The sequence below is a fragment of the Amblyraja radiata genome, chromosome 11 (assembly GCF_010909765.2).
Source record: "Amblyraja radiata isolate CabotCenter1 chromosome 11, sAmbRad1.1.pri, whole genome shotgun sequence".
Classification (NCBI taxonomy): domain Eukaryota; kingdom Metazoa; phylum Chordata; class Chondrichthyes; order Rajiformes; family Rajidae; genus Amblyraja; species Amblyraja radiata.
In genome coordinates this window covers 54,478,878-54,506,205 of record NC_045966.1, presented here as the reverse complement: position 1 = coordinate 54,506,205, position 27,328 = coordinate 54,478,878, and the positions used below count along the sequence as shown (strand labels likewise).

The 27,328-nt window shown below is 44.0% G+C and overlaps 1 protein-coding gene across 2 annotated transcripts in view; it reads right to left on the bottom strand.

Annotated features, from left to right (window-relative positions):
• LOC116978653 (dihydropyrimidinase-related protein 3-like) overlaps positions 1 to 10,623 on the bottom strand; it is a 210,669-nt gene extending 200,046 nt beyond the window's left edge. The window contains exon 1 of one of the 2 annotated variants that reach the window (XM_033029944.1): positions 10,149 to 10,623. In XM_033029944.1, the coding sequence (XP_032885835.1) occupies positions 10,149 to 10,493 (345 nt within the window). In that variant the 5' untranslated portion in view covers positions 10,494 to 10,623. The remainder of the gene's footprint in view (positions 1 to 10,148) is intronic. The other variant, XM_033029945.1, reaches the window with a different exon arrangement.
• Between the last annotated feature and the right edge of the window lie 16,705 nt (positions 10,624 to 27,328).

Below are 27,328 nucleotides of genomic sequence, written 5' to 3'. Positions count from 1 at the left end.
CATAGATGCTGCCTCACCCCCTGAGTTTCTCCAGCATTTTTGTCTACCTGCTGAAGTAACTCAGCGGCTCATGTTGTCGACCTCTCCGTGGTGAGCCCTGTCAACTGACCTCAGTCAGGCAAACGACCACAAACAAAGACAGCAGCAGGAATGATGCAGCCTCAGTCGCCGCAGCTCGCAGCCCTAATGCAATCTCAGTCGCCGCGGCTTGTCGCCAACCCGGAGCATGCGCCCTTTTTAGGGCGGACATCTACGGATGTCGAACCGGATGGCATCACCCTGCTGCAGCTAAATGCAGAAGGCCCAACTGTCCACAGCGCCTGGAGGGCGTTATATAACTTATGCTGCCTCAAACACAAGAAGAAGAAGAAGCTTGTTCCCTGTTCAGCAAATGTGACCAATTCCACTGTAACAGGCTATGCTCAAAATGTGTTCCCACTTCCAACTTCTTCTTTCGTCATCCATATGTACAGCTTCTCAAACACTCCAGTGTTTGTTTCCATATTCCCTTAAAATCTGCCAAATAAGATTCATATACCAATGTTCAATTTGGTCTTCTGAATTACACTCAATTACATAAGTGATTAAGACAGGGATGTTAAACCTCCACCAATTAGTCCCAAGGATCTTATCTCGCTTTTGGCACCTTCCGAGATGATGCCTGATGGGAAGAGTCTCCTGACCTGATGCAAATGACATAGGACATTGAAGAACAGTACAGCACAAGAACAGGTTGAACATGATGCCAAGATAAACTAATCCCATCTACCTCCACATGATCCATAACCCTTCATTCCTGCATATCCATGTGCCTAACTAAAAGCTTCTTAATTGCCACTATTGTATCTGCCTCCATCACCACCCTTGGCAGCATGTTCCAGGCACCCACTATCCTCTGTGTATAAAAAACGTACCCTGCATATCTCCTTTAAATAATGCCTCTCTCACCTTAAAGCTATGCCCTCTAATCATTGACACGTCCATTCTGGAAAAAAGATTCCAACTGCCTACACTTTCCATGCCTCTCATAATTGTATATACTACATAACACATAATTGTATAAACTGTTCTCTCCAACTTCCAGCATTCCAGAGACATCACACCAATATTGAATCAACTGGATAGATCAGCTAGCCTTTCCCTGCTCAACATCTCATAGCATCCACTCTTGCTGTTTTTTTACTGAAATTCTTATCTCTTCTACACCTCCAATAACAACCAATACAAAATCTTCAATATAAAAAATGTTTCCATGTAAAAGAATAAAATGAGGCCATAGTGGAGGAATTGGGTGTCGCGGCCATAGACTGTATGGAAAGATTTCAACTGTACTCTTGCAGGGAGAGAGCATTTCAGAGACAGAACAGCTTTAATACTGAAATAGTGCAATATTGTTTGAAGGGGGGGGGGGGGGATAAAAGGAACATTGGAGTATCAAATGTGTAACCAGATAGGAACAAAGAACAAACTGCTGGAGGAAGCCAGCAGGTCAAGCAGCAACTGTGGAAGCAAAGAAATGGTTCTTTTTTCAGGTCAGGACCCTGCATCAGGAAGAAAGAAAATGGTTTCAAATTCAAGAAAAGGTAAAACGTGAAGGATTTCAAAATGAAGATCGTTTTTTAAATTGAAGGACAGGATTTTGTTTCTGAGAACTCTCATAACCCAAACTGTTTGCACGTCAAAAATGAACAAAAAGTATGCGTGGGACAGGACCACAGAAACAGCCGAAACGGGAGAGCGAGCAGGGACTGGGAGAGCGGCCATCAGCCAGCCTCACTGACTCAGTGAATGGGCGAATGTGTCTGCTCATCGCTCCCAGCTCTGCTCAGCTCCACCCAGCCTCTGATTGTTGCAGCTCAGGGTGGGGGGCAGGCAGGGGAAGTGTGGGGGCCGGGGAGAAGTAGGTTGGCAGAGAATGTATGGTGGAAATACCCTGGTCCAGCCTGGCTGGAGATACCTGCAGCCCAACATTCATAGTTTTGGGAAGACCTGTATTTGTCATTTTAACCCCTGGGCAGTTATTGATGTACAAATGTTTCCTCGGTGCTTTCTCTGCCTAACCATCTGCCGTATATTGAATGGAAGGGCTGAGTTAGTTCCCTTACAGCAAAATTACATCAGATACCCTCCTTCGCAGTTAGCGAGTAATTACTTTTGTCCCCAAGCTATCCTGCTCCCGATGTATCAAAAACTTAAAATTGGCTCTAGAGAGGGTCCAGGGGAGTTTACAAGAATGATCCCAGGAATGAGTATGTTAATATATGATGAGCATTTGACGGCACTGGGCCTGTACTCACTGGAGTTTAGAAGAAAGAAGGGGGACTTCATTGAAACATACAGAATAGTGAAAGGTTTGGATATAGTGGATGTGGAGAGGATGTTTCCACTAGTAGGAGAGTATAGGACTAGAGATCATAGCCACATAAATAAAGTACGTTCTTTTAGGAAGGAGATGAGGAGGAATTTCTTTAGTCAGAGGGTGGTGAATCTGTGGTATTAGAAACATAGAAATTAGGTGCAGGAGTAGGCCATTTGGCCCTTCGAGCCTGCACCGCCATTCAATATGATCATGGCTGATCATCCAACTCAGTATCCCGTACCTGCCTTCTCTCCATACCCTCTGATCCCCTTAGCCACAAGGGCCACATCTAACTCCCTCTTAAATATAGCCAATGAACTGGCCTCGACTACCCTCTGTGGCAGAGAGTTCCAGAGATTCACCACTCACTGTGTGAAAAAAGTTCTTCTCATCTCGGTTTTAAAGGATTTCCCCCTTATCCTTAAGCTATGACCCCTTGTCCTGGACTTCCCCAACATCGGGAGCAATCTTCCTGCATCTAGCCTGTCCAACCCCTTAAGAATTTTATAAGTTTCTATAAGATCCCCTCTCAATCTCCTAAATTCTAGAGAGTATAAACCAAGTCTATCCAGTCTTTCTTCATAAGACAGTCCTGACATCCCAGGAATCAGTCTGGTGAACCTTCTCTGCACTCCCTCTATGGCAATAATGTCCTTCCTCAGATTTGGAGACCAAAACTGTACGCAATACTCCAGGTGTGGTCTCACCAATACCCTGTACAACTGCAGTAGAACCTCCCTGCTCCTATACTCAAATCCTTTTGCTATGAAAGCTAACATACCATTCGCTTTCTTCACTGCCTGCTGCACCTGCATGCCTACTTTCAATGACTGGTGTACCATGACACCCAGGTCTCGCTGCATCTCCCCTTTTCCTAGTCGGCCACCATTTAGATAATAGTCTGCTTTCCTGTATTTGCCACCAAAATGGATAACCTCACATTTATCCACATTATACTGCATCTGCCAAACATTTGCCCACTCACCCAGCCTATCCAAGTCACCTTGCAGTCTCCTAGCATCCTCCTCACAGCTAACACTGCCCCCCAGCTTAGTGTCATCCGCAAACTTGGAGATATTGCCTTCAATTCCCTCATCCAGATCATTAATATATATTGTAAATAGCTGGGGTCCCCGCACTGAGCCTTGCGGTACCCCACTAGTCACTGCCTGCCATTGTGAAAAAGACCCGTTTACTCCTGCTCTTTGCTTCCTGTTTGCCAGCCAGTTCTCTATCCACATCAATACTGAACCCCCAATGCCGTGTGCTTTAAGTTTGTATACTAATCTCTTATGTGAGACCTTGTCGAAAGCCTTCTGGAAGTCCAGATACACCGCATCCACTGGTTCTCCCCTATCCACGCTACTAGTTACATCCTCGAAAAATTCTATAAGATTCGTCAGATATGATTTACCTTTTGTAAATCCATGCTGACTTTGTCCAATGATTTCACCACTTTCCAAATGTGCTGCTATCCCATCTTTAATAACTGACTCAGTTATTAACGCAGTTTCCCCACTACCGATGTTAGACTAACTGGTCTGTAATTCCCCGTTTTCTCTCTCCCTCCCTTCTTAAAAAGTGGGGTTACGTTTGCTACCCGCCAATCCTCAGGAACTATTCCAGAATCTAAAGAGTTTTGAAAGATTATTACTAATGCATCCACTATTTCTGGAGCTACTTCCTTAAGTACTCTGGGATGCAGCCTATCTGGCCCTGGGGATTTATCGGCCTTTAATCCATTCATTTTACCCAACACCACTTCCCGGCTAACCTGGATTTCACTCAATTCCTCCAACTCCTTTGACCTGCGGTCCCCTGCTATTTCCGGCAGATTATTTATGTCTTCCTTAGTGAAGACGGAACCAAAGTAGTTATTCAATTGGTCCGCCATATCCTTGTTCCCCATGATCAACTCACCTGTTTCTGACTGCAAGGGACCTACATTTGTTTTAACTAATCTCTTTCTTTTCACATATCTATAAAAACTTTTGCAGTCAGTTTTTATGTTCCCTGCCAGTTTTCTTTCATAATCTATTTTTCCTTTCCTAATTAAGCCCTTTGTCCTCCTCTGCTGGTCTCTGAATTTCTCCCAGTCCTCCGGTATGCTGCTTTTTCTGGCTAATTTGTACGCATCATCCTTCGCTTTGATACTATCCCTGATTTCCCTTGTTATCCACGGATGCACTACCTTCCCTAATTTATTCTTTTGCCAAACTGAGATGAACAATTTTTGTAGTTCATCCATGCAGTCTTTAAATGTCTTCCATTGCATATCCACCGTCAACCCTTTTAGAATTAATTGCTAGTCAATCTTGGCCAATTCACGTCTCATACCCTCAAAGTTACGTTTCTTTAAGTTCAGAACCATTGTTTCTGAATTAACAATGTCACTCTCCATCCTAATGAAGAACTCAACCATATTATGGTCACTCTTGCCCAAGGGGGCACGTACAACAACACTGCTAACTAACCCTTCCTCATTACTCAATACCCAGAAGGCTGTGGAGGCCAAGTCAGTGGATATATTTAAGGCAGAGATAGATTCTTGATTAGTACAGGTAACAGAAGTTATGGGGAGAAGGCAGGGGAATGGGGTTAGGAGGGAGAGATAGATCAGCCATGATTGAATGGTGCAGTGGACTTGAAGGGCCCTATGGCCTAATTTTGCTCCCATCACTTATGATCTTATGATCTAAAATCAACCACCTGATGTCATAAGTATAAATTTTTTAGCAGCTGTTAGAATTTCTGCATATGCCTCACAACTCCAAACTCAAACCTTCCTTAGTGAAGTTGAAGGTGAAGCTCGATCTAAGGTGCAAAACATCAAGATGTGGAGGCTTAGGAAAGGGTGAGATGAGGTTAACAAGAATGATGCTTGGAATCAGGAGATTTGGATTGTTTTTCCCGGGACATCAGAGGTGAGGGGAGACCTGATAGAAGTATATAAAATTGATTGATTGATTGATACTCTATTATCACATGTGACAGGTCACAGTGAAATTCTTTGTTTTGCATACGATACGCAAAGTATACAAAGAGTCGTGGGAAGAATTGGGTTGAGGGGAGGTTGAATGAATTCTCATTTGAGGAGAATAAATTACATGGAAAAATAGGAAAGAATGAGGTTGCTCCATGAATGATCATTGATCCGATGGACCAACATTGCCTCCTATATTGTATGATAATATGGGGTTATCATCTCAGAGAACCCAGGAATCAAGCTAGAGAATCTGACAGCCACTTTAAAGACAAACAACAATTAAAATGTCAAACTTTCACTGGTGGCCATATGACTAGTCATAGAGTCATACGTCATGAAAACAGGCTCTTCGGTCCAACTAGCCCACGCTGGCCAACATGCCCCAGCTACACTAGTCCCACTTGCCCACACTCAACCCATAACCCTCTAAACCTATCCTATCCATGTGGCTGTCCAAATGTCTCTTAAAAATAACAATAGTACCTGCCTCAACTACCTCCTCTGGCAGCAAAAGGACTGAGGTGGAGCGTGTCTCCAACTACAAATTCCTCGGGGTACACATCTCGGAGGATCTGTCCTGGTCCCTCAACACCTCCAAGCTGATCAAAAAGGCGCAGCAGCACCTTTACTTCCTGAGGAGGCTCAAGAAAGCTCACCTGTCCCCCCAGATCCTGACCAACTTTTACCGCTGTACCATCGAAAGCATGCTGACCACCTGCTTCACGGTATGGTACAGCAGTTGCACCGTAGCGGACAGGAAGGCACTACAACGGGTGGTGAAAACCGCTCAGTACATCATCGGTGCCCCGCTCCCTGCCATGGATGCCCTCCACCGAAAACGGTGTCTGAGACGGGCCGGGAAGATCATCAAAGACCCCTCCCACCCTAACCATGGACTGTTTGCCCTCCTCCCATCAGGGAGGCGGTACAGGAGCGTTCAAGAAGGAACTGCAGATGCTGGAAGATCGAAGGTACACAAAAATGCTGGAGAAACTCAGCGGGTGCAGCAGCATCTATGGAGCGAAGGAAATAGGCGACGTTTCGGGCCGAAACCCTTCTTCAGACTGATGGGGGGTGGGGGGGAGAAGGAAGGAAAAAGGAGGAGGAGGAGCCCGAGGGCGGGGGGATGGGAGGAGACAGCTCGAGGGTTAAGGAAGGGGAGGAGACAGCAAGGGCTAGCAAAACTGGGAGAATTCAACGTTCATGCCATCCGGACGCAAGCAACCCAGGCGGAATATGAGGTGCTGTTCCTCCAATTTCCGGTGTTGCTCACTCTGGCAATGGAGGAGACCCAGGACAGAGAGGTCGGATTGGGAATGGGAGGGGGAGTTGAAGTGCTGAGCTACCGGGAGTTCAGGTAGGTTATTGCGGACTGAGCGGAGGTGTTCGGCGAAACGATCGCCCAACCTCCGCTTAGTCTCCCCGATGTAAATCAGCTGACATCTAGAGCAGCGGATGCAGTAGATGAGGTTGGAGGAGATACAGGTGAACCTTTGTCGCACCTGGAACGACTGCTTGGGTCCTTGAATGGAGTCGAGGGGGGAGGTGAAGGGACAGGTGTTGCATTTCTTGCAGTTGCAACGGAAGGTGCCCGGGGAGGGTGTGGTACGGGAGGGAAGGGAAGAATTGACAAGGGAGTTGCGGAGGGAGCGGTCTTTGCGGAAGGCAGACATAGGTGGAGATGGGAAGATGTGGTGGGGTCACGTTGGAGGTGGCAGAAATGCTCCCTCCCCGGGCACTTTCCGTTGCAACCGCAAGAAATGCAACACCTGTCCCTTCACCTCCCCCCTCGACTCCATTCAAGGATCCAAGCAGTCGTTCCAGGTGCGACAAAGGTTCACCTGTATCTCCTCCAACCTCATCTACTGCATCCGCTGCTCTAGATGTCAGCTGATTTACATTGGGGAGACTATGCGGAGGTTGGGCGAACGTTTCGCCGAACACCTCCGCTCAGTCCACAATAACCTACCTGAACTCCCAGTGGCTCAGCACTTCAACTCCCCCTCCCATTCCCAATCCGACCTCTCTGTCCTGGGTCTCCTCCATTGCCAGAGTGAGCAACACCGGAAATTGGAGGAACAGCACCTCATATTCCGCCTGGGTCGCTTGCGTCCGGATGGCATGAACGTTGAATTCTCCCAATTTTGCTAGCCCTTGCTGTCTCCTCCCCTTCCTTAACCCTCGAGCTGTCTCCTCCCATCCCCCCCGCCCTCGGGCTCCTCCCCCTCCCTTTTTCCTTCCTTCTCCCCCCCACCCCCCATCAGTCTGAAGAAGGGTTTCGGCCCGAAACGTCGCCTATTTCCTTCGCTCCATAGATGCTGCTGCACCCGCTGAGTTTCTCCAGCATTTTTGTGTACCGGCGGTACAGGAGCCTCAGGTCTCGTACTACTAGGATGAGGAACAGCTTCTACAACAACACTATCACATTGCTGAACTCGGAGTCCCGCTGATAGATTTCTCCAGTCTCTCCGTCCAAATTGTTTGCTTATTCTGTATTTTTATTTCTATATATTGCACTATTACTACGGACTGACGTTAAACTGCATTTCGTTGTACCCATACTTGTATCTGTGCAATGACAATAAAGTTGAATTGAATTGAATTGAATGTTTCATAGACCCACCACACATTGTGTAAAAAAGTTACCTCTTAGGTTCCTATTAAATATTTCCCTCCTCACCTTAAACATATGTCCCCTTTTTGTTGACTCCCCTTGTTCTTAGCAAAAGACCTTAGTGCAATCACCCAATCTATTCCACTCATGAATGTGTATACCTCTACAAGATCACCCCTCAATCCTCCTGCGCTCCAAGGAATAAAGTCTGAACCTGCACAGATCAGGTCCTCAAGTCCTGGCAACATACATCTTCTCTAAGGTGGAGAAACTCAGCGGGTGCAGCAGCATCTATGGAGCGAAGGAAATAGGCAACGTTTCGGGCCGAAACCCTTCTTCAGAGACGTTGCCTATTTCCTTCGCTCCATAGATGCTGCTGCACCCGCTGAGTTTCTCCAGCTTTTTTGTGTACCTTCGATTTTCCAGCATCTGCAGTTCCTTGTTAAATACATCTTCTCTATGCCCTTTCCAGCTTGACAACATATTTCCAATAACATGGTGACCAAAACTGGATGATGAAATTGAAGGCTGCATTTTGACAATGGAATTTACTCTTCTGATGTTGAGGCTGTATTCTGACAGAGATATGGTAGCTTGATTCATGTCACGACCATTCTGCAGAGGATTACGTTTTAATGTGGAAATCATTCTGCCTCCTCTTAGTCTTTCTTGAGTATAACACGACATGTCCAAATGCTCACCCCCTAGCACAATCCCTTAAGTGAATGAATGAAAATTAGGGGAAATATATATTCTCAGTTAATAATAGAATTGCTGTGCCTCCAGTCATCTTGTAAATCTTAGATGCCATTTAGCACATAGGATTTCCAGTTTAAACAGAGAGATGACGGCCAGCGTTGAAGGATTGCTTGAAAGTTGTTCAATTAGTTATTCCATACACATGCCTCAAATCAAAGGCTCGTGAGATATCGAGTTATTTTTCCGCGATAAGGCAAAGCTAGACCTGTTGATGCAAAAAGTAATGTCTGTGTTTCTTTCTCAGCAGCAGATGTCTTGTCCAACAATCCGCATACACTTTTAAACGACTCTCTGTGTAATCAGTCTACTCAATCTATGCAAAGAAAATAATACCGCGTCTGTGCGTCTTGCAATGTGAGGAGCGCCCGGCCAAGTGCAATGTAAATTTGTTGACTATTGTCCCACGCCCCTCCCTGAGCAAGGTGCAGGGGGCTTGACGGGAGTGCGGCAGCCCCGCTTTCCAGGGTTGATTGGGAGAACCGCATTCCACCACCGCAGTGCAGTATCAGGCAGCCGCCACACCGTGGCTCCACGTCCATTGCCTCGGCGCACCTGGGAGCCCAGCGCGGACACCGAACGCCTGTCCAGCCCTTTGCACCAGGCGCCAGCCAGCCTCTGCACCAACACTTCGGGTCTGCGCGCCAGCCCCACGTCTCTCTGCATCAGCCCCGCTCTCTCCATCAGCCCCGGACTCTACACCACCACCCCCCAGCCCTGGGCTCCTGCACCAGTCCCGGACCCTGCACCAGCCCACGACCGGCTTGCCGCTTCAACGCCAACCTTTTCTTTGTGTGCGCTGAAACACAACCTCTGCAAACGCACCGTTGCAGATAAAGACAGTCTCCCTTTATTTTCCAAGGGATTTCTAAAGGTGCTCTCACTCAATAAATGGAGCAGTACCAGCGCCTGACAGATCAACGCCTGAATGACCAGTGCTGGACACACAAACATCCACTCAGCGGATGGATATTTTAAGATTTAAAAATAAAGTCTCTTAGGACATGTCTTGCACCCTCTGGCCGCTGGCCCAGAATAACGTTGCCTTCAATGCTGTTTGATTGCTACTGTTCAACAGTTCGTCTACGGATCCGGTTACCGGTGCCACGGGTCACAGACAGACTGACATAAGATGGCAACTATCTGCAGAGCATCATTTCATTACTATCGATCGCTGTCGAGGTCAAGCAATTCACTTCTAATAACAAAACGCATGACGGATATGATTGCAGTCTCTTGACAATCGCCAAAGAAAACGGGGAGATTGACTCGGTGCAAAATATGCTTGGTCAGTTGCGATAATTCGTGAGTGTAATTGACAAAAGAAATGCAATGTTGTAAAAGTTTAGCAAGTATCTGTTCTGTTTGACTCTGGGAGATTCAGCTGATCAAGCAGGGGCAGAGAGGGGAGGGGAAGGGTTGGGGTAGATTACCTGTGGGTCATCCCGGTTCTGCAGCCTCTCCTTGCCGCCCGCGGTGATGATTTGCACTCCCGGGTTGTCGGCCGACCCCGGGCTCTCGCTGGCGACGCTGGCCGTGTCGCTGGAAGCCTCGCTGTCCCTGGACGAGCCGTACTGGCCGGCGCTCCTTGAGCTCCGCGAACTCTTGCGGCCCAAGCTGAGCGCATCGAAATCCAAAGTCTTGCTCTCGTACGCCCCTTCCACCGAGCAGAACATGCCTCCATACTTCTGCCGCGGGACCTGGGCAGTCGTGCCCGGCCTGGCCAGGTACACAGGCAGATCATCCTCATTATTCCGGCACCGCCTGTCCTCGGCCATTGACCTAGAGAGGGGGGAGAGATGCAGGGAAAGTGGGAAGACGAGGAGAGAGAGGTGTTGGGGAGTCAGGAGTCAGTTGTGGAGAGCCGCTAGTGGCAGACTGCTTCTGAAATCCCCTGACACGGAAGTGATAACGCGTGAGCACCGCACACTGAACGCACTTTAAAGCACAGTTACCCCCCCACCCCCACCCCCTCCCTCCCGGTTCGCCTGCACTTTCGCAAGAGACCGCCCGCAGACGCGCGACTGGAGCCGCAGTCCCAGTAGACTGTCTACGGTCAGTCGCCACTGGGCGACCGAGGCTGATGCCACACGAGAGGAGTGGAGTGGAGTGGAGTGAGGAGTGAGGAGAGGAGAACATATTGTCCCTCACCTTAAACAACGGAGCCAATCGCCAGCTCACCGTTGGCGAGTTGTCGCTCTCCAAATGATAGACACGTTGCACGAATAATAAAATCAATTACCTCTTACTCCGTTCAATTACAATGCTTTACGCACCAGCACAAGACTGCTAGGGTGGGAGGCTGGGTCAATGTGGGCCCTCATACTGTCAAACGGGTCGATGCTTCACAGCTTAATTTATTTTCCAGCAAACCTTGGCTTCTTGGTGGTAAATGACAGAATAAAGCGCGTCCCCCACTTTGCATCACACTGTTCTGCCACTGTGGTCACAGTGATGTGGGTGCATTGTAAAAATTGCAGTACAAATCACATCAGCTGCCTCATTCACTGAAAGAAACATCAAGCACGACTTTATTGGGAACTAGGGTTCATGCAGATCTTTGGGGGGGGGAGCTGGGATTGATTGTGAATTGTGGAGTGAAGTGGCACCATAATAAAGATGGTACTAGGGCTGTGGGCCGAATGCCCGTTTTCTCAATTATATGCTGTACATGCAAACACCGCAAAGATTAAAGTTGGAAGGAAGTTTGTAAATGATATGGAATTCGAAACACGTTATCGACGCAGCCGCCTCGGCTACTGGCGTCGAATGCAAAAATAAATCTGCCGTAATTTGCAAACCAAAAATATTTTAAACCTAAATCAAACTAGTGTCGCTAACTCATCATCCGCCAGCAATCGACATGGAGTCGTGTCATTCGCGTATTTTATCAGACACGAACCGTTTTAATATTGTTCATATACCTTGCAGTTTATCCCACCCACCGAATAGAAATAACGGAGAGAGCAACAAGTGCTCCCGGATCACGGTGTTTATTTTGACGGGGAAGTCTGCAGTCAATCGGAAGGACAATTGTATTGAATTGTTGTCAAGGCTGCCGTGTGATGTGACAAATATCACTAAACCTGGGCCAGGTAATTCCAATGCAACGTTAAGCTCTTTACTATGATTTCACAGCAAGTGTGACTTATATATATATATTTTCAATTCAAACTCAAAGGGTTAGGGCTAAGGGAATTATGGGATAGGGGGATAAAGTCGGAACGGGGTACTGATTTTGGATGATCAGCCATGATCATATTGAATGAAGATGCTGGCTCGAAGGGCCGAATGGCCTACTCCTGCACTTTTTTTAAAATGTTTCTAAAGCAGAGTGCTAATGGTGGCATTACTTCCTAAATTAAAAATACAAACATTTATTTAATTACAAAAAAGACTGCTTTTAACCAATGAAAGCAAACTGCCAAATTTCGCGATTGTTTAAACACCATAAGTCTGAATCGTATCGGATCGTATTTTGCTCGATGTTTATCTAACCTTACACGAATATAGTTGACCATAACAACAGCCTCATTCCGAACGGTCTGGGTAACTATCATCTCAGTCCAAGTGTACTCTTGCCCCATTTATTTGTCATAGGTGATTCCTTATTCACGGGAATGCATACCGAGCGTGTTGTACTGCAATCTCCTCGGTGTCTTTGCCTTCACTCGCGTTGTCGTGTGCTTGGTCCAGCGCCGCTCTAAGATCTTTGATCCAGCGTTCCCAAGGGGAACTGTCCTTTCAGCACCCTAATCGATGCGCCTGATTCACAAGGCACAACAACCAACTAATTAATGATTGCCATGGAAACACCCCCGGTGTCCACCACCACCTCAGTCAGTGCAATGGCAGCAGAGTATGTACAGGTTCCACAACTCTCTCCACCTGTCCTGCTCCGACACCCATTGTTTTCTTGTAGCATTCAGGATGAGACTGGGAAAGGATTGTGCGTGGCCCGCGCACCCTGGGTTGTAGAGTTCGACTATGTCGCTCCTGGAAACTTCACTGTCCAGAGGTTCAAACACTCCACCAGGGAGGAGAATAAATAAACATTTTTGTTGTCATATCTTACATTAGAACAGCGACGAGTGCTTTTGAAAAGCTGTTTATTGGGCGTTGGGACATTCCGAAGTTTTGTAAGGAAAAACCCGATTTTTTTACTGGCAGATTTGTTATGTTCACGCTCCAAAACTCGGATCCACCGTTATAGTCATTCAATATTCAATACCGGGTCCCACTAACTTTGTGTTACAACAATTCCTGTTTAAACGTGTCTTGATAATTCTCCACCAGATTGATACTAAATCGCTGTATTTTATAAACTATATCAGGGTGTCAACGTGCTAATTTCAACTATAATGACTTAAAAATTTTTTAAATATAGCAGCATAGGTTTCTAAATATCAAATTTGCCACAACAGCTGAATGGCAGTAACTGGTGACCCCTTTCTCGACAATCTATTATCCTTTACACAGGAATAACAAATGCAGTTCACAGGTATATTGCTCCCAATATTAACCATGTTATCACCGAAAAAGATCAGACAGAGAGGCATTGCCGCAATGTATCCTCTGAGGAACTATCATATAAGATCAGTTTCTTCTTATTTGAATCCTTCCAACCTTGAACACTTCCATTACATCTCCATTAAATCTTGCCTTTTACATGGAGACAAATCCCTGTACGTGTAATCACTCTCACATCATGTCAATTCCCTCAGATTGTTCACTGAACTGGTGGCCATGATTCTCATTTGTCTCATTATTCTATCAACCTGCTCAGCACAATGTCAGGCTAGATCAGATGGTTGGTGAACAGGGCCCAATGGCATTGAAACTACCAACTCCACACTTATAAGAAGTAAGTCCTTTCTCTTTAGTGCATGTTACTCTAAAGGGCCTGTCCCACTTGAGCGACCTAATCCACGAGTTCTGGCGAGTTTGCCTTTGACTCATACTCGCAGCATGGTCGACACGAGGTCGTAGGAGGTTTTCCTAATTCTCCTTCATGCTCGAGAGTGGTTTCCACATACTCGAGGCCTCAGCTAGGTCGCGGCATTTTTTTCAATATGTTAAAAAATGCCTGCGAGTTAAAAAAGGTCGCCATGGAAAAAATCTATACTTTTTTTACTCGTAGGTTTAGTCGTTGTAGGTCGAAGTAGGTCGTCATGTTAGTCGTAGGTAATCGAGGGTAGTCAAAGGTAGTCGTAGATAGTCTTCATCATAGTCAAAGGAAGGTCGAAGGGAGGTTGAAGGAGATCGAAGGCTGTCGTCTTCACTCTCCACTATTCGGTGACCAATTTTCCCAAAGTTATCGTAGCTAGTCGTAGCTAGTCAAAGCTGGTCTTCAACATAGTCGAAGGAGGTCGAAGGAGGTCTTCTACATAGTCAAAGGAGGTCTTCAACATGTCATTATTTCAAACTCTTCTAAACTCGTCAATTAGGTCACCCAATTGGGACAGCCCTGTAAGCGATCATCTACGGTGTGTCTTATCACATAAGAAACTGCAGCCACAGTGGCCTTCCGTTAAACTTCTCCATGGTCTCCTGTGATAATTTTCAGCTTGTTTTTTTGTTCCACTTTTGAGACAGCAGTTTCAGATTGCATTGAATATACAACCCAGAAGTAGGCTGTTCAGCCCATCTAACTGATGTTGTTATCTCCACTAAAATCTCTTCTGTTCCATCTGTGTAATGGCAATTTATAACTTTCCCAGTGTCTTCTTTTCCATTACCATTACCACGCAGGTAAGTAGATCGTACGCAGACCAAAAAGAACAGATCTTCCTGTCGTTATTTCCAGTTGCTTCTTTATTGAAGTAGTTGTACAAACAAAGAGATGAACATACCAGATTCTCCTCATTCTCATACAAGTTGTAGCTTTAGTTCTCTCAGATCTGGTGAGAACTGTGTACCCTCCACCTCCTGTGCCTGGTCTGATCACTCCCTGTCACCTAAGCCCATATGTTAAGCCCCTCTATGCATCAAATGACCACCCCCCAAGTGTCCAAAATATTACTGCGATTAATATCCAGACAAAAGAATATAATATGCCAACAGTAGCTAGCCTAAACATAAATGGCTGTTGCAATCTATTTGCCATGAATCATTTTGCTGATCTGTTTTGTTCATTTTTTCTCTCATACTGAAACATTTCCCATTTAAAAGTATCCTCCCCAACCTAAAGACATGCAGGTTTATAGGTTAAGTTTCTTCTGTAACTTGCCACTGGCATATCGGGAGTGGATGAGAAAGTGAAATAGCATAGAACTAGTGTGAATGGATGATCGATGGTCGGCGTGGCCTCGGTGGGCTGAGTATATACTGTGGATTTAAATAACAGAACATAATTTAATTAAGAGAAAGAGAATTCTTCTGGTGCCATGGTTGAAAAATTTGCCCTTCAGCTAATATCTAAATAAATTATCCGTTCATCACCTTATTGCTGGTTGGTGGGGTATTAGTGTATACAAATTAATTGTTTTGTATTCTTTATTATAACTACGACTTTATCTCAAAGATAACATGATTTAAGGACACGGAGGTATATTCACAATTTATTTTCCATCGGGCTGCATGTCTGTTGTTAAATTCTTACATCGTTACGAACAAATCTCACTCTGGTTGAAAACACTTCTTTGCAGACACACAATTAGCCATCGGATACATTTTGTACTTTAACCAATCCCTTAAATTATGGCTGCTTCCAAGTCTACAGCCTAATATAAAATTTATCACCAAAGTTATTTTTGTAAATCCAATGTCATTAAGAAATGTTTTACATTTACAACCACACATTCTGATAATGTTCTACCCATAAAATTATTCATGTTTTCAGATCATTATTCTGTTTGATGCTAGCTGCTAGATCGGTGAGTGTATATTCCAGAATATAATCACAGCAATAATGTTATCAAATAAAATGATGTATAGCATTCTGTAAATATTAAAATGCTGAGATCTAAATGATGTTCATAGCAACTGCAATCCTATGCAAAAAAATAAAAGAGTTGAATTTGGAATAAAAATTTGAATTTCAGCTTACAATCTTTACAGTTGTGACAAAAGCCTCTGACCTGTAACATTAACTCTAGTCATCATTCCCGCCTCAGTTTCTGAATATTTCCAGCACGTTGTGTTTTAATACAAGCTTTGTGCAATTCATATTTTAAACAATTTTAATTTGGGGATGAAATTCAACAGTCAACTCTTCATGTCCCAGTTGATCCGAATGATCTTAGAGTTAAATGATTATGATAAATAAATGTGAACAAACGTGTAGAAGAAATGCAGTGAGTACATTGGACAACTCTGCGATCTGGAAGGCTTTAGAGAACCATGAAAATTTACAGTCAATTACCATCAGCACTGCTGTTTACTAAAATTAATCGTCATGCTCAGTAAAATGATCAGGCAAAATTGTGCAAAGCTTCACTGGTAATTCATAGTTGCAACTTGACAGAACCCTTAACTCAATTCCGCATTAGATAAGGGTAGATTTAATGCAGTTGACAAGAACGTTCTAAATGCAGCCAATTCATACTGAGGTTCTTATTTATTACCTATAACCAGCATGGTGAAATTCCCTGGACATAGGGGCCCTCTGATGTTGGACATGATGTTCTCACTTCCTTGGCAGAACATGAGGAATTGGTGTGTGATCTTGTCCTCCATGGATCTAACATCCAAGCTGTAGTTATGCCCCGCCTTAGCAACAGGATAATCACCGAGTTACACAGCTCAGAAGCAGACCCTTAAACCTACCATGCTGACTCTAAATCACCCATCTATTCCTAAACCATTTACTAGCACTTGGTTTATAACCTTCTATATCTTGGAGATTCAGGTATTCATCTTGATACTGGGGTGGAAGATTGCAACCTTCACGTGGTCCGCCGTGTTTCAACGAATGCAATCAACCCGGCGTGCACAATCAAATAAGATCAAATGGAACAAGTTGTCCTACAACTTTAGGCTGTGCACGCCATACGCAAGAAGAAGATCTTGATACATTAAAAGTTGTGAGAATTCCTACATCTACTGTCGCCAGAGCCTGTGCATTCCAGATTTCAACCATCCCCTGGGTGACAAAGATTCTTCCTCAGATTTATTTTAAACTTCCTTGCTTTCAGTTCAGTTTAGCTTATTGTCACGTGTACCAAGGTACAGTGAAATGCTTTTGATGCGTGCTAACCTGTCAGCAGAAAGGCAATACATGATTACAATCGATCCATTTACAGTGTACAGATCCATGATGAATGGAATAAGGTTCAGTGCAAGGTAAAGTCAGTAATGTCCAATCAAGGATAGACTGAGGGTCATCGGAAAGGTAGATAGTAGGTCAACACAGCTCTCTGGTTGTGGTTGGATGATTCAGTTGCCTGATAACAGCTGGGAAGAAACTGTCCCTGAATCTGGAGGTTTGCGTTTTCACACTTCTATGCCTTTTGCCTGATGGGAGAGGGGAGAAGAGGCCATGGACAGGGTGCGACTCGCCCTCGATTATGCTGCTGGCCTTGCCGAGGCAGCGTGAGGGATAAATGGTGTCAATAGAAGCGAGGTTGGTTTGTGTTTGTTGTGCCTCTTGTATGCTGGATAATTAGATTGTGTCAGTACACTAGCCCATCGAGTATCAGGTATATAGCAATACTCTACTGGACTGTGTGTAAGAAAAATAATTTCATTATATTAGCACTTTGCACACATGGCAATAAAAGCACCATTGAACCATTGCCAGTGATCATTGTACACCAAGATCACTTTGTTCCTCTGTTCACCCGATAGCCCCACCAATCATTATGTCTAACCTATGTACTAGTTCTCCCAAAGTGCATCATCAAACACTAATCAGTAATAAATTCAATCTGCCATTGCTCTATCCATTTTATCAGTTCATCAATACCATACTGTGATCCAAGACTACCTTACTCACTATCAGCAATAACTAGCTAAATGTAACGTCTCCAAGTTTGCGGATGACACAAAGCTGGAAGGCAGAGTGAGCTGTGAGGAGGATACTATGAGGCTGCAGGATGATTTGGATAGGTTGGGTGAGTGGGCAGATGCATGGCAGATGCGGTATAATGTGGATAAATGTGAGATTATCTACTTTGGTGGCAAGAACAAGAAGGCAGATTATTATCTGAATGGTGTCAGATTAGGAAAAGGGGAGGGGCAACGAGACCTGGATGATTCTACATCAGTCACTGAACATAAGCATGCAGGTACAGCAGGCAGTGAAGAAATCTAATGCATGATTGCGAGAGGATTTAAGTTTAGGAGCAAGGAGATCCTACTGCAGTTGTACAGGGCCCTGGTGAGACCACACCTGGAGTATTTGTGTGCAGTTTTCGTCTCCTAATTTGAGGAAGGATATTCTTGCTATTGATGGAGTGCAGGGTAGGTTCACCAGGCTAATTCTCGGGATGGCAGGACTGACATATGAGGAAAGAACGGGTTGACTGGGCTTGTATTTACTGCAATTTAGAAGGATGAGAGGGGATCTTATAGAAACATATCAAATTCTTAAGGAATTGAACAGGCTAGATGCAGAAAAAATGTTCCCCATGTTGGGGAAGTCCAGAACCAGGGGTCATAGTTTATGAATAAGGGGTATGCCATTTAGGACTGAGATGAGGAAAAACTTTTTCACCTAAAGAGTTGTGAATCTGTGGAATTCTCTGGCACAGAAGGCAGTTGAGGCCAATTCACTTGATTTTTTCAAGAGAGAGATAGATGCAGCTCTTAGATAGATGTAACAGAATCAAGGGATATGGGGGGAAAGCAAGAATGTGGTACTGATTTTGAATGATCAGACATGATCATATTGAATGGTAGTGCTGGCTCAAATGGCGGAATGGCCTATTTCTGAACGTATTTTCTATGTTGCTGATACCACCATGTTTTTGTTAACTGCAGTTGATGTCATATTAATCACAGATCCTGAGTCTAAACTACTTTCTTTTGGTGGTCCAATTTACGGTGGTCCAATTTACAGAGTCCTCATTCCAATTTACGGTGGTCCTCACTCTGGCCATGGAGGAGGCTGTGGTACCGGGTTTGGGTTAGGATGTGGTTGGAGGGAAGGGGGAATCACAGGGGGGGGGGGGGGCAACACAGTGAGAGAGGAGGTTGTTAAACCGTCTTTGGAGGGAGGAGGAGAACTTCTTCAAAGTAGGCATACCTTGAGGAGATTTCGCTGTGGAGTAGACAAAATGTTTAAGAAGAAACACCTGTCTTTTCACCTCTGGTTTCGTCCAACCATTTGCCAATCAAAAAAGACTTCCTCACCTGTTATCTGCCAGACTTTGTGCTGCTCCTCCTCTCTTTCAGCTTTTATTGCCCTCCCCTTATTATTCTGAAGAAGGATCCTGAGCCGAAACATCACCTATTCATGTTCTCTAGAGAAGCAGCCTGGCCCACTAAGTTATTTCAGCACTTTGTGTCTTCTTAAGTAAGCTCTGGAATGGGCCCCGACGGCATGCCATTCCTGCATTGTCCATGATGCCAATCTAATTAATCACATTAGCCTGTTCAAGGTCTATATCCCTTTTTTCCTTGCCTATTCATGAGTCTGTCTACATGCCTCTTAAACACTACTATCGCATCAGCTTTGATCACTTTCCTATGGATACCAACCACTGTAAGCATAAGCATGTTTTGCACAATACCTTTCAACATGACCCTCTCACCTTGAAGCTATGGCCTCTTGCCTTTGACATTTCCACCCTAGGAAAAACATTCAGGTTGTCTACCCTATCGATGCTGCTAATATATACTTTGATATACTTCTGTCAGATCTTCCCTCAACTTCCCTCAACCTGCAGAAAACTCTTGTCTAATCTAATTTGATTGAGTTTATTTGAGGTCGTAACATAGAAGACTGAAGAAAGGGTAGGAGATGGTCATTGTTTACATAGATTTTAATAAGGATTGTGATCAAGCTGTTCCATAAAGTAATGGCACATGGGATACAAGATTAACAAACTAATAGGATCCAGAATTGATTTGGTGATAGGGAACAGAAGATTGTGATGGAGGAACGGTTTTCTAAATAGAAGCCTGTGACAGTGGTTTACAGCAAGGATCAATGCTAGGACCTTCAGAGGCTGAAGCTAGTTGAGAAAAGTCTTTATTTGTGAAGAGAAACAGACATTCTCCTGGTAATCGTCTCAGTAGAGTCTCCAAACTCAAAAGTATGTTGAATTTATATAGGCAACAATAAACTAGTTTCAATGGCACACAAAGACTATAATATATGATTAACTATAGTTTCAATGGCCATAATTATCTATTAAGCTTTTACATTTTTAGTGTAGGCACGTAACTTTGCAGAATTATGTACTTATAATGGCAGCAAACAGTCGCTGCCAAGATGCCTCTGAATATACAAACATCTTTGGTGGGACACATTCATTTATATGGATGGTATAGATGCTTCTGAGGTCTTTTGCCCAGAGTAGGTGAATTGAGGAACAGGGGACAAGGTTTAAGGTGATGGGGAAAAGATAGGAATTTGAGGGGTAGCTTTTTCACACAAAGGATGGTGTGTGTATGGGACAAGCTGGCAGAGGAGGTAGTTGAGGCAGGGCATCCCAACATTTAAGAAACAGTTAGACAGGTACATGGATAGGACAGGTTTGGAGGGATACGGAACAAAAGCATGGGGGACTAGTGTAGCTGGGACATGTTGGCTGGTGTTGGCAAGTTGGGCCAAAGGGGCCTGTTTCCACACTGTATTACTCCATGACCCTATGAACCCTATGACAGAGAACTCAGGCACCAGGAATTAGTGTTGTGAGGGTTAACTTTCTGGAATTCATAAAAAGCCTACTTATTAATAGAAAGACAAATATTTATATGAACATGGCTTGATACATCAAGTGATAAAATAAGTCTGGTCTGGAATAACTAAAGCTGAACATTTGAGGTAGGCCAATTAATATACCCATTGTCTAGCATTTGGCTGGAATGTGAACAAACTGTCTGTTTGCAATGGGCATCAGAACAAATATTCTGTAGATTGATTGTTGTTTTGAATTAATTCCATGTAATTTTATAACCTCTGAATAATCTGTTACAAGAGGTATATAGATGGATTTCTGAATAGGCAAAGTATAAAAGGTACATATATAATGCGGATAAATGGGATTAGCAAATATAGACACAACGTTCAACATGGACATGGGGGGTCGCAGGCTCATTTCTTCATCATACGACTGTGATTCATCATACTTTCCATATCACGATTAATTTTGCTATGCACTTGATTTATTGCAAATATTGGTCTAAAGAAATTGGTTAACATATCAGCCTCTTTCTTGTTTTCATTCGCAGTATCATAGCACAACAAGGGACTGTATTTATCCCAACAAGATTGTAAAATTTATATTGATTTTGATATAATAGGTTTCTACACTTGCTGTGTTACATTTTGCTGTTTTTTATCCCTCTCCCAATTGCCAGGATTGGTTCAGGTTTTGTGCATAATTGATAGATGACTAGCATTAAGGGCATTTTGATACATATGCTCAACAATGGAATTTTTTCCACTATCGAGTAATTATTTTAATTTTTTAATTTTTAATTTTTTTAAAATTATTTTTATTAGAAGCGATTGTACAAGGATAAAACATTCGGCATCTAAAATTATACAATTATTGTACAGCTTTAATTTTAATCTTTTAACCTGAAAAGGAGAGAAAAACCAAGAGAGGGAAAAAGTGAGAAGTGAAAAGATAGCTCGAAAAAGCACATAGAAAAGACCCCTAGACTACCAAAGTAGTGTGGCCAAAAAGTGAATAAAGATATAAGAGAAAAAAAAAACAAAAACAAAAAAAAAGAAAGAAAAAAAAGAAAGTGGAGATATACCTGCCCCTCGTCCCGCTCCCGCCCACCTCACCCAACCCAGAATCGGATTTAAATCTAAATTTGTGTTGCGCCATACTATCCTTGTAAGAATTCGGTAAAGGGTGTCCAAGTCTTGAAAAATTGATCTGGTTTTTCTGCCAAGACAAGCTTAATATTTTCCAAATTGAGTGTCTCGGACATGTTTGTAATCCACATCTTCACTGTAGGCACTAACGTGTGTTTCCAAAATTTAAGTATTAGTTTTTTCGCCGTTATCAGGCCATAGTTAAGGAAACGTCTTTGAAATTATGTTAGCTCAGAACAGGCTTCTGACGTACTTGGGTAATCAATTCTGTGTCAGGGTCCAATTTTATTTAAAGTATTTTAGAAAAAATTTCTAAAATTCCCATCCAGAAATTGTGTAACTTTATACAGGAGGCAAAAGAGTGGGTTATGATTGCTTCCTGAAGGAGACATTTATCACAAATTGGGAAGATCTTATTCAATTTAGACTTTGAATAATAAAGTATGTAGTATTTTAAATTGTATTAACTATTATCCAGTAATTAGAAGTGCAGATAGACAATCCTGACCCTGGATCTACAATCTGTGTGAGTTGTTTGCATGTTTTCCCTATAATTACATGAGATTCCTTCAGATGCACCAGTTTCCTTCCACATCCCAAATCGGTGTAGGCTTGTAGGTTACTTGCCTCTGTAAATTGATTCTAGTGTGTAGGTGTGAAAGTTGGACAACATAGAAATAGTATGAATAAACAATCGGCGTTTGGCATGGACTCGATGGGCCGAAGTGCCCATTTCTATGTCGTATTTTCAATCAATTCAATGTTATCCAAAATAATCATGATATTTTTTGTTCTATTGATTTTTTTTATTTTAAAGATTAAAGATACAGAAATTACTGTTGGACATATTGGTGGGCCAATGGATATTAGCTCCATCAAAAAACTTGTGCCTGGTATTTCAGCATACTCAATACCTCATTTTTAATAAATGGGTTAAACCTTTAAACTAAAATACTACGTAGTCTCCACACAAGCAGCCTTGGGGTAATAGCAATACACTGGAAACAAGTGTTCTCATTCCTAAAATAGAGACTTTTCCTTGGTGTATAACTTTTGACTATCTTGAGACCAGGAAAGTAATGTGAAGTTAAAGTTGGCTTAATTTAGCTGCGCTTGAGACAGAGAATGTGTTTTGACATTGATAACACAAACTGTGTGCAGAATTGTTACAGCTATCCACATTTTCCCAGCAGAATTCAAGCCAAGCCTGTTCAACGAGTGATATTATTGTCTTTGTTCATAAGCTATTTGCTTTAGAAATTAATGGTTATATTGCCATATTTATCTTTCAACTGAATTATTTTTTACAAACAGTCAGTGTGGGATTTTATTCCATTCTCAGGAAAATTAGTCCAGGGTTTAAAAATACTTATCTAATAGCCCCTGCACTTGCACAACAAGGTCAAGCGTCATGATTGCAAATACAATGTATTTGGAAAAACAGGAGTTGATTTGGGTTAGTCAGTATGGTTTCGTGTGTTGGAGATTGTGTCTCGTGAATTTGGTTGAGTTTTTTTGAAGAAATAATCAAGAAGATTGATGATGGCAAGACCATATTACTAGTCTGTATGGACTTCATCAAGGCCTATTATCATCTTCTCCATGGTAGGCTGCTCTGGGAGGTTAGATCGCATAGGTTCCAGCTAACTGGATTCAGAATTGTCTTAATGGTATGACTCAGAAGATGGTGGTGAAAGATTGATTTTCAGCTTGGAGATCTGTCTAAGGGATCGTTACTGGGATCATTGCTGTTTGTCATACACTTCAACTAATTTGATGGCAGTACAGTGATGCGGCTGGTAGAGCTGCTGCCTCACAGCTTAGAGACCCAGGTTCGATCCTGACCTTGGGAGCTGTCTGTGCAGAGTTTGCACGTTCTCCCTGCGACTCCATAAGTTTTTCCTGGCTGCTCCGGTTTCCTCCAACATTCCAAAGGCGTGCAGGTTTGTAGGTTGATTGTCTTCTGCAAATCGTCCTTGGTGTGTAGGATATAACTAGTGCAGGTCAGCATTGAGCCGGTGGGCCAAAGGGCTTGTTTCCATGCTGTATCTCTAAACTAAAGTAAACTAAACGAAATTTGTATGTTAATTGGCCTCTGTAAAATTATCATGAGTATGTAGGAAGTGGATGAGAGAGTTGGATATCATAGAACTAGTGTGAACAGGTGATCGATAGTCGGCATGTACTCGGTGGACTGAAGGGCCTGATTCCATGCTGTGTCTCTAAAACGAAACCAAAAAAACCAATTTGATGAGAATGTATAAAGCATGATTAGTGAGTTTGAAGATTACACTAAAATAAATGGTATCGTTGACAGTGAAAATGGTTATCATGAATTACGGTGGGAATAGGATCAGGTTGTCAAGCTGGTACGGGAACAGTAAAGATTTATGTTGCCAAGACTTGAGAGGTCTGAGCTATAGGGAGAGGTTGTGCAGGCTGGGACTCTATTCCTTGGAATGCAGGAGGATGAGGGGTGATCTTGTAGAGGTGTATAAAATCATGAGAGGAATAGATGGGGTAGATGCACAGTCTATTGCCCAGAATAGGGGAATTGAGAATCAGAGGACATAGGTTTAATGTGAAGGGGGAAAAATTGATTAGTAATCTGAGGGGTGACTTTTTTTAACACAAAGGGTGGTAGGTGTATGGAACGAGCTGCCAGAGGAGGTAGTTGAGGCAGGGACTCCAGCAAATTTAGGAAACAATTAGACAGGTAGATGGATAGGACAGGTTTAGTGGTATATGGGCCAAATGCAGGCAGGTAGGACTAATGTAGATGGGATATATTGGTAGGTGCAGCAGGTTGGGCTGAAGGGCCTGTTTCCATGCTGTATGACTCTACGACTCTATGGCTAAGTGGGCAAATGGGTCGTGTAATAGCAAATGGATCTTAATTTTCAGATGTTGTATTTTGGGAAGTCAAACCAGGAAAGGATGTGAACAGTGAATGTAGGGCCCTGGGGCATGTTATAGCGTAGGGATCGAGGAACACAGGTACATAGTTCCCTGAAGGTGGTGTTGCAGGCGAATAGGGAGGTGAGGAAGGCTTTGGTAAGCTGGCTTTCATCAGTCAGGGACATTAAGAATAGTTTAGAAATTGGGACATTATTTGACAACTGTACAAGAAATTGTTGAGGCCATAGCAGGAGTATTGTGTTCATTTTTGATCACTGCTTTAGGAAATATACCATTAAACTGGGAAGAGTGCTGAAAGTATTCAGTACCCGCGATTCTGAACAATAGAGAGAGGTTGGGTGGGCTGACATTATTGGAGCGAAGGAGACTCAGGGGTGATTACACGGCAGTGTACAAACTTCCGAGTGGAATAGATAGGATGAATGCACATCGTCTTTTTCCCAAGGTGTGTGAATCAAGAACTAGAGGGGGAAAATATTTAATATGAAACTGAGGGGCAACCTTTTCACACAGAGGGTGGTAGATATATGGAGCAAGCTGCCAAATGAATTAGATGAGACAGGTACAATAATAACATGTCAAATTAATTTGGACAGGCACGTGAAGAGTCATGAACAAGGGTTAGAGCTACGGAATAAGGGGGCAGTCATTTAAAACTGAGGTGAATTCTTGCAGTGTGTGGTGAATCTCTAATTCTTGGCTCTTGAGGGTGCTGGAGGCTGGTTCATGTGATCTATTTAATTAAGATAGATAAATCTTTGAAAGATCAATGAACTAAGGATTGAGGGGAACTGACATTAATGAGGAGGCCAGCAAAGATCAGCAGTGATCAAACTGAATAGTGGGGCAGGCTTGAGGGGCTGAATTGCTTCCTCTTGCTCCTAATGTGTTCTTGTGAGAAAGCAATTTGACAGCTATCAAGGCAAGCTAATTATAATTGAGACAGATAAAAGATGCTAATCCTCAAACCTTGTCGATAAAAGGGTTTAGCTCTCAATCACACAAAACACAACTTCTGTACATCAACTTATGCACATCGGTGAGACCAAGCGCAAGCTCGGCGATCGTTTCGCTGAACACCTCCGCTCAGTCCGCCTTAACCTACCTGATCTCCCGGTTGCTCAGCACTTTAACTCCCCCTCCCATTCCCAATCCGAGCTTTCTGTCCTGGGCCTCCTCCATTGTCAGAGTGAGGCCCAGCGCAAATTGGAGGAACAGCACGTCATATTTCGCTTGGGTAGCTTACACCCCAGCGGTATGAACATTGAAGGTACACAAAAATGCTGGAGAAACTCAGCAGGTGCAGCAGCATCTATGGAGCGAATGAAATAGGCAACATTTCGGGCCGAAACCCTTCTTCAGACTGATGGGGGGTGGCGGGGAGAAGAAAGGAAAAAGGAGGAGACGGAGCTCGAGGGCTGAGAGATGGGAGGAGACAGCCCGAGGGCTGAGGAAGGGGAGGAGACAGCAAGGGCTAACAAAATTGGGAGAATTCAATGTTCATGCCCGCAGGATGCAGGCTCCCCAAGCGGAATATGAGGTGCTGTTCCTCCAATTTCTGGTGTTGCTCTCTCTGGCCATGGAGGAGACCCAGGACAGAGAGGTTGGATGGGGAATGGGAGGGGGAGTTGAAGTGCTGAGCCACAGGGAGGTCAGGTTGGTTATTGCGGACCGAGCGGAGGTGTTCGGCAAAATGATCGCCCAACCTCCGCTTGGTTTCACCGATGTAGATCATCTGACATCTAGAGCTGTCTGGGTCCTTGAATGGAGTCGAGGGGGGAGGTAAAGGGACAAGTGTTGCATCTCTTGCGGTTGCAACGGAAAGTGCCTGAGGAGGGGGTGGTATGGGAGGGAAGGGAAGAATTGACAAGGGAGTTACGGATGGAGCGGTCTTTGAGGAAGGCAGACATGGGGGGGAGATGGGAGGATGTGGTGAGGTCACGTTGGAGGTGGCGAAACTGACGGAGGATTACTTGTTGTATGTGATGGCTGGTGGGGTGAAAGGTGAGGACTTAGGGGACTCTACCCTTGTTGCGAGTGCGGGGATTGGGAGAGAGAGCAGTGTTGCGGGGTATGGAAGAGACCCTGGTGCGAGCCTCATCTATGTTGGAGGAGGGAACCCCCGTTCCCTGAAGAATGAGGACATTTCAGATGCCCTGGTGTGGAACGCCTCATCCTGGGAGCAGATGCGGCGTAGACGGACGAATTGGGAGTAGGGGATGGAGTCCTTACAGGAAGCAGGGTGGGAAGAAGTGTAGTCCAGATAGCCATGGGAGTCAGTAGGTTTATAGTGGCTGTCGGTCAGAAGTCTATCACCTGCGATGGAGATAGTAATTCCAGCTACCTCCAACCTGGAAGTAATTTACAATTATATTGGGAAGGATGTCCTTTCCTACGCTGTTGCGTTTGTGGCATTGATTATAATATTGATGTCCATTGCATCAATTTCAGTGCAGCGCAAGTGACAAGAAAATCTGCTTACCCTGCAAGTCTTGGTCAGTTGAAAGCACTGACATCTTTCCCACAGTGCTGACAAACATCACACATCTTACTTTTGTGACCGAGATTTGTTTCAGATGTCAATAACACCAAATAAACAGACACTGTGCCATTTTCTGTGATTTTCCTGGAGATTTGCGTGAAATTAATGGCCATTATGATGCTCTTATTTTCTTGCAATATCTTGACTGTTCACCCATCACTGCAAAGACCTGTGTGCCAATCATATTAATCCTACAATCATACAGCATAGAATTG